Source organism: Podarcis vaucheri, assembly GCF_965113315.1.
Source record: "Podarcis vaucheri genome assembly, chromosome: 14".
NCBI lineage: Eukaryota > Metazoa > Chordata > Lepidosauria > Squamata > Lacertidae > Podarcis > Podarcis vaucheri.
In genome coordinates this window covers 48624466-48640011 of record NC_138752.1, presented here as the reverse complement: position 1 = coordinate 48640011, position 15546 = coordinate 48624466, and the positions used below count along the sequence as shown (strand labels likewise).

General features: G+C 46.9%; 1 protein-coding gene across 1 annotated transcript in view; it reads left to right on the top strand.

Annotated features, from left to right (window-relative positions):
* The window catches only part of PRPSAP2 (phosphoribosyl pyrophosphate synthetase associated protein 2), a 35634-nt gene extending 21257 nt beyond the window's left edge, over window positions 1–14377 (top strand). The window contains exons 8-11 of the mRNA XM_082199869.1: window positions 2362–2510; window positions 4617–4687; window positions 9700–9846; window positions 13206–14377. Coding sequence (XP_082055995.1) covers window positions 2362–2510; window positions 4617–4687; window positions 9700–9846; window positions 13206–13364 — 526 coding nt within the window. The 3' untranslated portion in view covers window positions 13365–14377. The remainder of the gene's footprint in view (window positions 1–2361; window positions 2511–4616; window positions 4688–9699; window positions 9847–13205) is intronic.
* Window positions 14378–15546: the final 1169 nt, after the last annotated feature.

Sequence of the window (15546 nt, the reverse complement as noted above, 5' to 3'; positions counted from 1 at the left end):
CTCTCCGTGCCAACCCGACCCCCTCCGGCCTGGGTCCCGGTTGCCCTTGCTTAGCCAACGCTTCAAACCTGGCATGGAGATCTCTGTAGGCGGCCGCAGCATCCTGCTCCCTTTTCTTGGATGCCAGTACCTCTGTGTTCAACTGGGTCACTGCCTGTTGCAACGCTAAAATTTTCTCGGCGTCCGTCATCTCTGCCAACCTTTGTGAGCTTGCTCCCAAACACCAATTTCCTCCTCTCGCTGCTTCTGCCTCCGCTGCGAGGTTCCAGGTGTTCGAAGCTTTTTTAAGTGACGGGTCTTACTGTCAGGGCTGCCACCCAGTCCCAGCTCACATAGGACCACGCTAGCCAGCGTTCACGTTATAAGAGTCTTTATTGTGTTACAGGTTCCATTTCCGAACTGCAATGTGCAGCCCTACGTCTTCTATGTCAGACCGGCGAAGACCCGTCTGAGTCTCCGCCTCTAGCACACCAGCTTAATACCCTAGCCTTGCTCCACCTCCTGCGCCTTTCCCTCCGTCTCTGGGTCCTTCTGCCCCCCGGGGTCTCTTCCTTTCTACTCTCTTCTGACGCGGACCCCCCGGACCCTTCCGCCTCCTTGCGGCGGGCTTTGGGACCTGGCTCACTCTCCGGGCTGCTCACTGCGCCAGCTTCCGCTGCATTTGAACTTGGCGCGCGCGCCCAACTCTCTACCTTCCTCTTGACCGTTTCCTCGCTTCCTGATGAGGGCGTGACTACTCCTGACTCGTGCCCTCCCTCCTGCTGAAAGCCTCCGGACCCCGATGTCTGGTCCCCTTTCTCCCCGCTGCTCCCAGCTGGGCACGTTGGTCCCGATTTCCAGCTGCTGCTCTCTGATCACTCTCTGTCCCCTTCTTCCCGGGGTGTCCCCCTGCTTTCCCCCCTTGCTCTGACCGCTGGCGCTCCCTTCTGGGAATCCTCGGACTGGCTGGACAGGCTCGGGGATCTCGGGTCGTCATCCCCACTCATCTTTCCTTCGTATTCCTCCCCCTCGCTCTCTGTCTCCTCCCTTCTCTGCGTCTCTGCTCCTGAACCCCTGACACTCAGTCTAAGTTTTTTTTAATAAAAAATACGTTTAACCACATCAGTTAACAAACATAGATACATATGCTATAATATTGTTTTAGTCAAATAATTTTTTTTATTGTTATTAAGGAAAAGATTGTTTTTCTCCTTCTAATAAAGTACAGCAGAAAAGTTATCCAAATACAGTTAACTTATTAAACCTCACAATAATTACATAATGATCTGTCTATGTATTTCTAATAGTATAACCAAATCATTAATTTTTGATGTAAATGTAAAAACTACACTGAAAATATATTATTCCAAAAACAAAAACTTCCTCTGGTTGTAAATATTAAGATTATACCAGCAAGAATAAGTCTTTCCGGGGGGGGGGTGTGTGATTTAAATCAAGTCTTACTGACTAGTGATTTAAATTGATTTGGTTTAAATCAAATCCACCATTCCCACAAGCAAGACCTGAGGGCACCAGTGCTCTCCCCACTTGTGATTCACAGCAGCTGGTATTCCCAGGCATAGTACAGTGGTACCTCGGGTTACATACGCTTCAGGTTGCAGACTCCGCTAACCCAGAAATAGTGCTTCAGGTTAAGAACTTTGCTTCAGGATGAGAACAGAAATCATGCTCTGGCGGCACGGCAGCAGCAGGAGGCCCTATTAGCTAAAGTGGTGCTTCAGGTTAAGAACAGTTTCAGGTTAGGAACGGGTCTCCGGAACGAATTAAATACTTAACCCGAGGTACCACTGTACCTCTGACAGTGGAGGCAGAGCTTGGCAGTTACGGCTCATAGCCACTGATAGCCCTCTCCATGAATTCGCCCAGTTCTCTTTTAAAGGCATCTGGGTTGGTGGCCATCACTGCCCCCTGTGGGAGCAAGCGCCACAGTTTAGCTATGCGCTGCGTGATGAAGGTCTTTCTTTCGTCCGCCCTGAATCTTCCAACATCCATCTTCTTTGGATGCAAAGGCAGCAGTGGGGATCTATGATTCCATGAACCCTGTTGCATTTATTTATTACTTGCACCTATCAGTGGTTTCTCAAACTTGGGTCCCCAAGCTGTTGTCGGACTACAACTCCCACCATCCCTGACCACTGGTCCTGCTAGGTAAGGATGACAGGAGTTGCAGTCCAACACCAGGTTAGGAAATGCTGAACGAGATCAATTTGACACCACCTTGCCCTGATCACCTGTCAGCTTAACACTCTTGGGAGAGGACTGCCTGCCTGCCTTCCCTCCTCTGCTTGTATGGCTGTTTCTCTGCCGTCCTTTGCGTTGGGGACGGACGTGTTTTCTAACGTCCTTGCCCCTTGTCCGCAGGGCTCAGTCGTTTGCAGAGCGCTTGAGACTGGGGATTGCCGTGATACATGGGGAGGCTCAAGATGCAGAGTCCGACCTGGTGGACGGCCGCCATTCACCCCCGACGGCTAAAAGTGCAGCTGCCATTCACCCTAGTTTAGAGATACCCAGTAAGTAAACTCACGTGAGAGGAGGGCCCCTGCTGGTTGGGGTGGGTGTCCTTAAAAGGAGACGGGCATTCACAGTGGGCATCTCCCTCTCTTGAAAGTTATATCCACACCATACAATGTAAGCACATGTCTCGCCCTCCTCCCATGCAGAATAAATAAGCTTGGGAACTGTAGATCATCAAGGGTGCTGGGAGTTGTAAGCTACAGTTCCCAGCATTCCTTGGGGGAAGCCACGTGCTTTGAATGCTGTGGATGTAGCCTGAGTTACAGGGTTTGGACATGTGTTTGCTGCAACCTCTGGTGGAAAATCCCCTGCCCCTTCCCTGTTATGCTTGAGACTTTGCATTTAAAGTCTTTCTCTTTCTGGTTATGGAAAACTTGGGCCTATTTCATGCCCCCTGTTGTTGTTGGATGGTACCGTGATTTGCAGCATTTGGCATCATCCTTGACCCATGCCCAAGCCCTCTTGTGTCTCTTAGTGTGGTGTGCCACAAAACAGGGTACATTTGTATTGCAGCCGGTTGAAATGTGCTTTTGATTCCTGCCCGCCCCCCCCCCAATCCTTTTGCTCAAAACTGTGAAAAAACTGCAATGAACTTATGAGTAAAACTCAGTGCCCCCTCTTGCATGACTAGAGGGCAAGCAGATACAAGCAAGCAAGACTCCCAAGTGCCACTAGACTAGCAAGGAGGGACACCGGTGGCACTGTGGTCTAAACCACTGAGCCTCTTGGGCTTGCCGATCAGAATGTCGGCGGTTCAAATCCCCGTGATGGGGTGTGAGCTCCCGTTGCTCTGTCCCAGCTCCTGCCAACCTAGCAGTTCGAAAGCACGCCAGTGCAAGTAGATAAATAGGTACCACTGTGGCAGGTAGATAAATGGCATTTCCATGCATTCTGGCACTTGTCACGGTGTTCTGTTGCGCCAGAAGCGGTTTAGTCCTGCTGGCCCCATGACCCGGAAAGCTGTCTGCAGACAAACGCCAGCTTCCTCAGCCTGAAAGCAAGATGAGCGCAGCAACCGCATAGTCGCCTTTGACTGGACTTAACTGTCCAAGGGTCCTTTACCTTTTACCTGGTGTAGCCCATCCACACTGTGCCCCTGAGCATCTCTTGTGACCTTCTCCCATGCTAGTGAAAGCCTGTCATTCATTCCTATGGGGAAAATTGGTTGTGTTGCATTTTGGTGCTGCTGCTGGTGGTGAAATCCTCTGTCCTTGGCAGTGGATGGCTTGGCTTCCTATGGTGGGGATTCTTGCAACGGGGAAGCCATGTGTCTCCATTCAGACTGGGCAGGTCTTACCGGAGGGCCCTCCCTGCCTCCTCAGATACCCTGCCTGTCGCAGTGATAGCCATTTTAAGATGCTCCATGTATAGTACGGGTAGGCAAACTAAGGCCTAGGGGCCGGATCCGGCCCAATCGCCTTCTAAATCCAGCCCGTGGACGGTCCAGGAATCAGCGTGTTTTTACATGAGTAAGAATGTGTGCTTTTATTTAAAATGCATCTCTGGGTTGTTTGTGGGGTTTGCCTGGTGTTTTTACATGAGTAGAATGTGTCCTTTTATTTAAAATGCATCTCTGCGTTATTTGTGGGGCATAGGAATACGTTCACCCCCCAAAAAAAATATAGTCCAGCCCACACAAAGTCTGAGGGACAGTGGACGGGCCCCCTGCTGAAAAAGTTTGCTGACCCCTGACATATAGGGAGCTCCTGGCCTTGCAGATCCTGCCGGATCCCTGGCTCCTCTCCTCCCTGAGCCTTCAGGCCCTGCGTGCTGGGAGTCTGCCAATAGGCGGAGGACCACAGGACTCCCACCCCTGCTAAACACAATCAGGGGTGGCACTTGCTTTATGGAGCTTGTGATTCCATAAGGCCCCTAATGGTTTTGCTGTAGGGGTTGTTGGTATTAGCAAGGACAGCTTTTGGCATGACCAGCAGGGGTCGTTGCTGTCAGTAGGAAGTGGAACGTGGCCTGGATTGCTGGAGTCACGATGAGTGGGGAAAGCATCTACCGAGAGAAACACCCTGTAACTAAGAGGAATGCTAAAAGGCGGGAGGTCTACTGCAACATTATAAGACTCTTTTCTTTCTCCCCTTTTTAACCAGTGTTGATTCCAAAAGAGAAACCTCCCATCACGGTTGTCGGAGATGTGGGCGGAAGGATAGCCATCATCGTGGTATGTAGCTGCCTTACTGCAGCAACCTGTAGATTCTGAATTGCCTTTTAGTGTTTGAGAATGTCACGTGGAAAGATGCTGTCGAGATGCGCGTGTGTTTGTGTGTGTCCCAAATCAATTTAAAAAACAAAAACCTGGTCCACGGTATACTGCCACCATCTACTGACTTACGAGGCAGCAGGGGTCCACGTTCAGGAAGCTGCCTTCCAGGGATTTCGGCAACACCTGCAGTTCCCCAGTAGAAAAGCAGAAGGGGAGGGGAACTCGGTGTCTGTAGCCATAGTGACCCAAGATGACCTAGAATCAGGATTGTAGAGGATTGTAGAGTTGGAAGGGACCCCGAGGGTCATCTAGAACAACCCCCACCTAAAGCAACCACGACAGATGGCTATCCAACCTCTGCTTAAACACCTCTAAGGGAGGAGAGTCCATTACCTTCCAAAGGAGTCCATTCCAAAAAGTTTTATGAATGTTAGGAAAATGCTGAAATGAAATTAATTGGCTCTGGTTAAAATATTTAAAGAATCTGGTAAAAGGGTTGGTTTTGAGAAATTGATAAAAAAAAATTTGAGTTTTAAACTTTAAGCTTGTTCTTAAAAGTTAAAATGAGATTAGAGTAAGATAACATAATGATAAAATATTATGAACTATGGAAAGGATTTGCTGGGACAATTACTAATCAAGAAACAAGAGATGGGAGGGGGAGGAGGTCAGGGAAAGAAGGTAATGAAATGTGGAGACTTTGGAAAAAATGGTTTTATTATTTCTTTTTCTTTTTGTGTTTCTATTATTATTTTTTTCTTTTTTGTAATTTTGTCTTTTTTGTGTAATTTTTTTAAAAAATTCTTGTGTTTCAATAAATATCATTTAAAAAACAACAACAAAGGAGTCTATTCCACTGTCAAACACCTCATACTGTCAGAAAGTTCCTCCTGATGTTTAGTTGGAATCTCCTTTCTTGTAATTTGAATATTATTATTATTATTATTATTATTTGCATCTACACCCCACTTTTCTACCAAGGAGCTCAAGGTGGCTTAAGCATCCCCCCCCCATTTTATCCTTACAGCAACCCTCACTCATTAGGGCTGAAAGTGAGTGGCTGGCCCCAAGGCATAGCTGTCAACGTTTCCCTTTTTTAAAGGGAAATTCCCTTATTCTGAATAGGATTCCTCGCAAGAAAAGGGGAAAGTTGACAGCTATGGCCCAAGGTCACCCAGTGAGCTTTCACAGCTGAGTGGTGATTCGAACCCTGGTCTCCCAGGTCCCAGTCCAGCACTCTAACCACTATGCCACACAGGCCCTTATAGCAGCAATATTTATTTCAACTAATAAGAGACAGCAGAGTTGATACTGGAACACAGTGCAAAAAAATATGATTCCCAAGAAGTAAGACAGATTGTAAAAGTTCAGGAACGTTTGAATTACAGAATCAGCACGCACTGAAAATAAGAAAGACTTGACTAGCTAAAGTTACAATATCCCTTTCCTACCAACCTCAGCTCCCCTCCCCGACACAACACGGTTTGAAAACCAGGCAGCTGCAGTTAGCAGGAGAGGAAGACGAGGGCAACAAACAAGGAAGTAAAAAATGTTTCGGACCCTTTTGCATGGAGACAGCCCACATGTTATTCCACAACCGAATGCATGGGCAGACAAACCAGACTCCCTAGAACTAGTCTGGAGATGAAAGCCTAGGACGGGCCCAGCTGCAGAATATTGCCAATTAAGAATGGGCGGGTGTTTTTGGGAACTCTAATGCCAGCCTCAAGATAAGGGCTGTAACTCATCAAGCAGCTGATAGTGATTACAGGAGACGCTAAATTCCCAGGCTGCCCTAGATCTTCCCAAGAACCCCAGCTTCTGTACTATTCTGTTCTCTTAAACCAGGAGTGGGGAATGCAGTTCTAGTCAGTCGTCCTTGCTGGCTCACAGATACTTTGGGGAGCATTTCTCAGCTGCTGGGATGTGTCATTCACGTGGTGTGGCTGCATCCCTAGTTAACAGGATCAGTGGTCAAGCATGATGCGAGTTGTAGTCCCAAAACAGCTGGAGGGCAAAGTTTGGCCACCATTGTCCTAATGGGCCTTATATATTCTTCAAGGGGGAATTGGGACCCAAATCCATAATTATTGCTTCTGTCCATGGCCCAAACTCATACCAATGGAGGTTTTTAGTGTGTACTTTTTCCCTTTGGGAGAAATTTAAGGAGGGTGAGGTCTTGATTGGCAGTGATCTTAAGTGGCTGGGGAAACCCAGTCAGATGGGTGGGATATAAATAATAAATTATTATTAAATTATTATTATGTTTTGGCACCTGTAGTAGTAGTAGAAGCAATCGAGTGGGCACATGGGGGGAGGGAAAGGTGAGCTCATAAGTAAAGTGGTCCCAGCTTGTTAAGGGCTTTCGATATTAATACACGATGACTGTGATTTGTGGCATCTGCATTTCGCAAGGAAATCCAGCAATCTGAAGCTGAGCGTGCCACTCAGCTTCATGGCTCGCAGCCTATGCTAATACTGTGCTGCTTTTTAAATGGCATCTTACCTTACTGTGTCACCTGCTTGGAGGTAATTGGTGCCGCTGAGTAAATCTGGGTCACATTTATCAGGTTTGGCTGCCGAGACTAAAGAGCTGCTCCTCGTGAGCACACCAGACTGCTCTGAATTAAAGGGTGCGCTTCCCCGGCTTTTAATAGGAAGCTGAAATTCCAGCCATTGATTCCCATTCCATCGGCGTTCCTGATTCAGAATAAAAGGCTTCCAGTAGTGGGAGGAAACTAGTGTTTGCTTTTAACAAGCAAGCGAGCTCTTCTTTTTCTTCTTCATTTAACTTAATCTTTCATCTCCTGTCCAGTCTTCCGGTTTGTTTAAAGTTAACACGTTTTCAACAACATTAAAGTGGCTAATGATTATTCTCCACCCCTGTGGTTATTAGCTGAGTTGCTCATCCAGTTCTTGCATCAGATAACAAACTCCAGCGATGGCTGCTTTTACTGACAGAGGCAACCTTCATATCCCTTGTCGCGTGGGAATGGAGAGGCTGCGGAATAATCCAGCGTAACAGCTGTTGAAAGATTTGTGCGTTGGCTGGAGGATTTAGTTTTCCTAGGAAGGGTGGACTTTTAAGATGCTTGTAGGGAGAGATTATATCTGGTGATAGGAATAAATAACCTGTGCAGTTGAGGCCTGGGTCTTCCAGATGTTTTGGACTACGCTTCTCATCACCCCTGACTATTGGCCTTGCTAGCTGGGGCTGATGGGAGTTGTAGTCCAAAAAATACGTTGCATTTGCCAGATTGGGGAAGACTGAGTGCTCTGTCTGTTTCCATTATCACGTTTGCAAGTGTGAAAAGCAAATCCATTATGTACCTCATTAAGCAAAATCAAAACACTTCGGTCCTGTGGGAATGCATATATCCCCGCTATGTCTTGCTGTGACCTGCTTGGTTAGAGAAATTACCTACAGTGGTTTGTCATTTGGGACCCGGAAGCTGTTATCGCTGGAAATGCTTTGCAATATACAAATATATTCTTTCTTTGTTTAGCCAAAGCCATTGCAAAAAATAAAATACATCAAACAGAATAAAATACATTCCACAGTTAAAATAATTATTAAGACCAAATGTTTTGTCAGATAAGGGGTTGCTTCCCTGAAGAATTTACACTTTCCATCCCTACAAACTTTCTCCTTAAAATTGTCGCTCAAGACAAAACAGGCCACTTTTCAGAGGTGTAGGTGGACCTGCCCCAAATTAAAAGTTAAATATCCAATCGTTCTCCCTACTGGGAGATTCAAATCTTTGAACAAGGCTGCTCTTGTGGTTTGGGCAAAACCAGTGAGGAGCAGGGTAAATATTCTACATGGGCAAGTTTTTTATTCATAAGGGATCCAGTGAGAGCATCCTGCAGCAATGGCAGGGACATAGACTGGAGCCACAGAGCTGTAAAGGCTGTTTTCCATTTGTGATGCTAGTTAGTAAGGGTGAGGAGTCTGAATGGGCAGTTTGGAATGCTAAGAGGCACATTTGGACAGGCGGACGGACAGGAGTGAGATCAGCACAAAAATCATTGAAATGGGAAAAAAAGTTCGTGGTGTTTCTATTAGTACATCTAGCCCTTAACAACTTGGGACCAGTTTACCTATTAGATCGCCTTAACCTACCTGTAGCCAATCCACTGCTTCATTCTGCGGAATTTGCACTGCTGCAGGTGCCACATAATGCCCGTTCCACATTGGTAAGAAATCAAATCATTTTGTGTGGCAGTACCTGCACTTGGGAACTCCCTGCCTATTGATATCAAGCAGGCAGCTTCCCTGCACTCTTTGTTGGTGCCTGCTAAAATCTTTCTTGTTTTGACAACCCTGGCCAAACGTTTAGAAAGCCGGAGTAATTTTAATCTGTTTTAGTACTGTAACTTTTGAATGTTTTAAAGCACGGTTGTAAACTCTTATAATGTCTTTTCCTAAAACACTTTAAGGCTTGTTGTTTTTTGTTGGTTTTTTTTGCAACCAAGTGATGTCTGATAAATCAGTTATATGCTCCCTCTCTCCCTGCTTCACACTTGGGGCATCGGGGTAGGGTACTGGCGGAGGAATGGGGGGAGCGCATTGCCCCTGGCACCATCAGGGAGGGGGGTACCATTGTGGCTGCCCCTCTGACACGTGCCATGTGCCACGCCCCCGTGGGCAGCATGCCACGCCCCCAGGACGCACGCCACACCCACGGGATGCACGCTAGCGACACCCCCGCCTGCTCTCTGCCCCTGGTGCTGGAGCATGCAGCTTTGCCACTGGGGTAGGGGACAGAAAAAAGTTTGGAATTATTGCCCCACCCACTTCCTTCTGGCCCCACCCTCCAGTGGCATGTGGCCCCCGGAATATTGCCCAGAAGGAAATCTGGCCCTTAAAAAATGGTTACTCCCTAAGTGGCCCTAGAGGCCTTCCACTTGCCTCCGGCGGCCTCGTTGAGGCAACACTGATAATCCTCTTCTCATGTCCTCTTGGCCAGGACGACATAATAGACGACGTAGACAGCTTCCTGGCTGCTGCTGAGACGCTCAAAGAGAGAGGCGCCTACAAGATTTTTGTCATGGCCACCCACGGGCTCCTTTCCTCGGATGCCCCCCGCTTGATAGAGGAGTCTGCAATCGATGAGGTAAGCTTGCAGAATGGGCTCGTTTTTCCCAAAATGGCAGCGTGTGCCTACAGATGCTAACTTTGCAAACTGGATGAGCAGTACATCGAGAGGGTTTGACTTGGATTCTGTAGCCACAAAGCGCCTAAAACTACCCGTATTTTTTTCCTGGGAACAGTGGGGGGGGGACTTTCGCGTTTAGTGTGGGATGAGGCGCTTGAGACAACAGCCCTTGGTTGCGAAAATGACAGTGTGCGGGGATCTTGCAGGGAGCTTCCAAAGCTTGAGGGCCTTAGAAAAAACTGCCGACATTTGTCTTGCGCAAGTGGGGTGGTGAATTGGATGCGGGAAGGGCATTTTTGTCCCCCTCTGAAAATGGCAGAATTTAGCATTTTTGAGCCAATTTACACACAGAGAGAGCAAAAAAGGAGCATCAAGGGAACTTAAAAACCACCAATAAAAGTATACTGATAGAACCAGCCGAGATCTATAGATTATTGTGAGCCACCCTGAGGTCTACGGATGAAGGGCTGTAGACACATTTAATAAGTAATGATAAGAACAATGGAAAGGTTGGGGAACCTACTGGAAATAAATGGAAACGAGGTCTAGCAAAGCCATCAGTCTTTTTTCCAGAGACCTAAAAAACCCATTTCCTCACCCTGCTCCAGCCCTGATGCTCTTCCTCCTGGGTCTTCAGGTGTTCTGTAGCAAGCACAATCTGTGGCTACACAGACCTGCCTGGAAATGCGTGGGCTTAGGCCCTGGCTGCTGATTCAGCAGCTGCTCCCCTGTTCAGACTTCTGATTCTTGCATCCTGCCCTTAAAGGTCAGCACATAGTTAACCTTTGGAACGTGGTGCCACAGGAAGAAGAAGTAGTGGCGGTTACCATCTTGGATGACTTCAAAAGAGCATTAAGAGCATTAATTGCTAAAAACTGGGGGGGGGGGGGGAAGAAACTGCGCCAACAAAAAAGGAAAGGCAAGACAAACTGTTAGAGTATGTTGAACTGGCTAGATTAACAGAGGCAATTAGAGATCACACTAGACAAGAGTTTCAAAAAGCATGGGGAAAATGCAGAGAATATTTCACAAAACAGTGCCCTAAAATACATATCTGGACTTGTTTTGATTAATGTCTGCAGGAGACTTTGTGGATGTTAATAATAATAATAATAATAATAATAATAATAATAATAATAATAATAATAATATATTATTTGTACCCCGCCCATCTGGCTGGGTTTCCCCAGCCACTCTGGGCGGCTTCCACAGAAACCAAAAAACACTAAAATATCATACATTAAAAGCTTCCCTGAATAGGGCCGCCTTAAGATGTCTTCTGAATGTCAGGTAGTTGTCCATCACCTTGACATCCGATGGGAGGGCATTCCACAGGGCAGGCGCCACCACCGAAAAGGCCCTCTGCCTGGTTCCCTGTAGCTTCGCTTCTCGCAGGGAGGGAACCGCCAGAAGGCCCTCGGAGCTGGACCTCAGCATCCGGGCAGAATGATGGGGGTGGAAATGCTCCTTCAAGTAAACTGGGCCGAAGGATATTTAAGTTCTAATTAGAAAAACCTTAATAATTATTCATAAAGGAAACAGCTTATAAGAAGTTAATAAGGATGCCAGATACAGGATAAAGGAAGTCTTTTATTTGCTGGTTTGTATTGTTGTATGTTATGCTCACTGTATGCTATGTTCACGTTTAATGAGGGTGGATTTCTGTATTGGGGTGTGTGTGTGTGTGTGTGTGTGTTATGTTTTAAATAAAGTTCCAATTTTTTATTTTTATTTTTAAAAAGAGCATTATTCCTGGAGGAATCAGGGGTATTGTGGCTTGTAGCCAGGATTACTGAGCTTTCCCTCCACAGCCAAGAGGCTGCAATGCATCCGAATATCAGCTGCTGGAAGCCACAGGAGAAAGAGATTCTCTTGTGCTCGGATCCTGCTTGTGGGTTTTCCACGGGCGTCTGCTTGGCCACTCTGAGAACAGGATGCTAGACTAGATAGGCCAGGAAGCCAGGCCCAGCAGGCTGCTCGGATCAGATGGGGCCAGAAGGAAGCTGTTAAGTCCTACAAGATCCCCAAGACATAGGTCTGGCTGAGTGTGGCTGCTGTAAGGTCACAGTGGCTGAGTAGGGGATTTGAACACAGGTCACCCTGGTCCAAGTCTATTCAGCATCTCACATGGTCTCTCTGGCCCCTCCTCTTCCTTCCTTACTCCCAACACAATTCTTATAGTCTTTTATATATAAAGGTAAAGGGACCCCTGACCATTAGGTCCAGTGGCGGCTGACTCTGGGGTTGCGGCGCTCATCTCATTTTATTGGCCGAGGGAGCCGGCGTACAGCTTCTGGGTCCTGTGGCCAGCATGACTAAGCCGCTTCTGGCGAGCCAGAGCAGTGCATGGAAACGCCGTTTACCTTCCCACCGGAGCGGTACCTATTTATCTACTTGCACTTTGATGTGCTTTCGAACTGCTAGGTTGGCAGGAGCTGGGACCGAGCACTGGGAGCTCACCCCATCGCGGGGATTCAAACCGCTGACCTTCTGATCAGCAAGTCCTATATATACCTCCTGTTTTAATAATTTTTAGCTTTCCAAAACGTCCTGCAGATTTTATTTGTTTATAAAATTTCTATACCGCTTTATACATTTAATAAAAATCTCAAAGCGGTTTACAGCATATTAAATCAATAAAACATTAGGCAGGCGATGTTCCTCTGGCCTCATGAGGAGCCTCTTCAGTAGGGCTGGTGAGTGTGGGCCTTGCCCCCTAGGCCAGGTGGAAAGGGCCTTGCAGGGAGCGGACTTCACACTCACAGCCGGGCAATGTTCCTCCGGCCTCATCATTTTAAATGACTGTACGTATGCTGGTCTATGACCGTAATAAAGATTTGATTGACTCCCAACACGAAGCAAAATGGGATCAGCTGAAAAACATTCCTGTTTCTAATTTTAAATCCAGTACTAAAAAGGTAAAGGTGAAGGACTCCTGGACGGTTAAGTCCAGTCAAAGGCGACTATGAGGTGTGGCGCTCATCTCGCTTTCAGGTTGAGGGAGCTGGCGTTTGCCCGCAGACAGCTTTCTGGGTCATGTGGCCAGCATGACTAAACTGCTTCTGGCGCAACAGAACACCGTGACGGAAACCAGAGCACACGGAAACGCTGTTTACCTTCCTGCTGCAGTGGTACCCATTTATCTGCTTGCACTGGTGTGCTTTCGAACTGCCAGCAACAAGCTGCAAGGAAGATGTACCACTCTCTCTTTTGCAGCTTTGTTTAGAAGTGATCCCAAGGTGTTTGTGGCTGCGACTCTTCCTGCCACCTTCTTAATTTCCAACCTCCCCCCTCACTTTCTTTGCCTCTCTTCCCAGGTTGTGGTCACCAACACAATCCCTCACGAGATCCAAAAGCTCCAGTGCCCCAAAATTAAGACTGTGGACATCAGCATGATCCTTTCGGAGGCCATCCGCAGAATCCACAACGGGGAGTCCATGTCGTACCTTTTCAGGAATATAGGCCTGGATGACTGACTGCTACCTCGGAAGGCTTGGAGGAGGAGGAGGAGGAGAAGAAGAAGAAAAATATTTTCAGGGGCCAAACTGGACATCTACACAGAAAACCGAGCTGTGAAGCATCGTGGCTTAAACTTTGTCCTTCAATGGAACCCACTTTGTTTAGTTGCTTCCCCCATAATTTAAATTTAGTAGATGAAATTTCCAGAACTTTTTTCTTCTTTTTTGCAAAAAGACTTTTATTGGGGGAAAAAAAGAACAAAAATCTAGTCTGTTACGTTTAGCTGCACCGTTGGTTAAGGACACGGTCCTTTTTGAGAAGTTCTTGAGCCTCCTTGAAATGCATTGGGGGCCTGTGCAGGATAGCACCCTGCGTCTCTTGAGGGTTTGGGTGACTAGGGGGCCCAACCGCATTGTTTTGAAAGAGAAGCCCTATCCCCCTGGGCAGTGACTCCCCAGGCGTGGGATTCTCCTGGCGAGAGACCCGCAGGGCCTGTTCCCATAGAACAGGTTATCCTTGTTTGTCTGTAAGCGAAAACTGTAGCCTTGCGCCCTGTGGGAGTCAGAGGACACGGAAATGGCAGTCGTGGGCTGGAGCAACAGCATGCTCCGTCTCCTGCCTCCCCTGGTCATTTCAATGAGGTTCACGCAGGAGAACTTCCTGGGAAATGGAGCTCTAAGGGTACAGATGTGCTTGCACGCGCACACATACACACACACACACATACTCGGAGAAAAGGGTCACGGTTCCTACGTGTTCACATTCCTTTCCTCCCCGAATCAGCTTGCTTGCAAGTGCTTTGAAGGGTTAAGTACATACGATTCTTTTATCTCTCTTTTTTTAATATATTAAAAAAGCTACTGTATAAAGTTCGCATCTGACAAGCCAAAAAAGAAAAAAAAAAGTTGTACTGTTGTACGCAGTTCAGTGACATTTTTTGTAGAAGTGCTTTTATAGGAAAAGCATATGGAGTATGCACTGGTATTTATTTTCTGCAATGAGAAGAATAAATGACTTTGTTTTTGTGTGAGCTTCTTAGGAAATATTTGTTCGGCGGTTGTGCTCTTTTTGTCAGCGGAACAATATTCCGGGTGGTGAGTGTGTGCGTGCCAGCAGCTTCCTGCGCTCCTTCAGTCTCCCCCTCTCCAAAAAAATAGCTTGTTTCGACGTTTTTGCAAGGCTTTCCCCACCTTGCAAAAGGGCAGCGGTGGGCTTCATCTCACCCTTCTGGAATCTTTTAGCTTTGCTTGCAAACTTCCATTCCCACACCTCCTAATATGCTGTTCAACTGGGCACTCTGCAGAAACAAACCTCCTTAAACCAGCTCACACATGAGCAACATTGACATGCAAAATCCACAGCTCAAGAGTGTCAGGTTGGAATTTGATATCTCTTTAGCTTCCCCTGTGTTGAATGCAGAACAGGCTTCAGGAACCGCGTTCCTGGGTTAGGCTTTAACGGAAGCCGCTCATTAAACAATGCCGCTAGCTAACGAAAAGGCTGACACATTAACAAAAGAGTGTCAATGTTTAGGAGGAAGGGTGGACAAGTTGGCCTGTGAGGGGACAGACATTTGAAGGGAGAATTGCACAAAAATGTCAAGGTGCAAGTTCTGCCAAGCCCAAGGACCTGTGGAGTGAGGGTGGGGGTAGGATGGAGAGAAACTCAAGTCAGTTAGCATTTAAAGGCAAAACCCATCAAATTCACCTTTTCTAAAAACGATGAAGGAACTGAAACAGCTATCCTTCAACATTCGACCTTCTCTGAATTTTGCAGCGCAGTTCACCAGCCAAAATGTGCTTACATTCACACATTAGTGAATGTATCCTACAAAAATTCTATATATTATGGGAAGTTGCTTTGTGTGCATCGGGGGAAATTGCATGCCACAATGCATAGTAGGAGAAATTTGACCTAGAACGTTGATGAGTTTCATGAGGAAGTCGCAGATGTGCTTAAGACTGAGCTTAAGACTGGAAAAATGAGAAAATAATAATAATAATAATAATAATAATAATAATTTATTATTTATACCCCACCCATCTGGCTGAGTTTCCCCAGCCACTCTGGACAGCTCCCAATCAAGTGTTAAAAACAGTACAGCGTTACATATTAAAAACGTCCCTGAACAGGGCTGCCTTAAGATGTCTTCTGAATGTCAGGTAATTGTTTATCTCTTTGACATCTGATAGGAGGGCA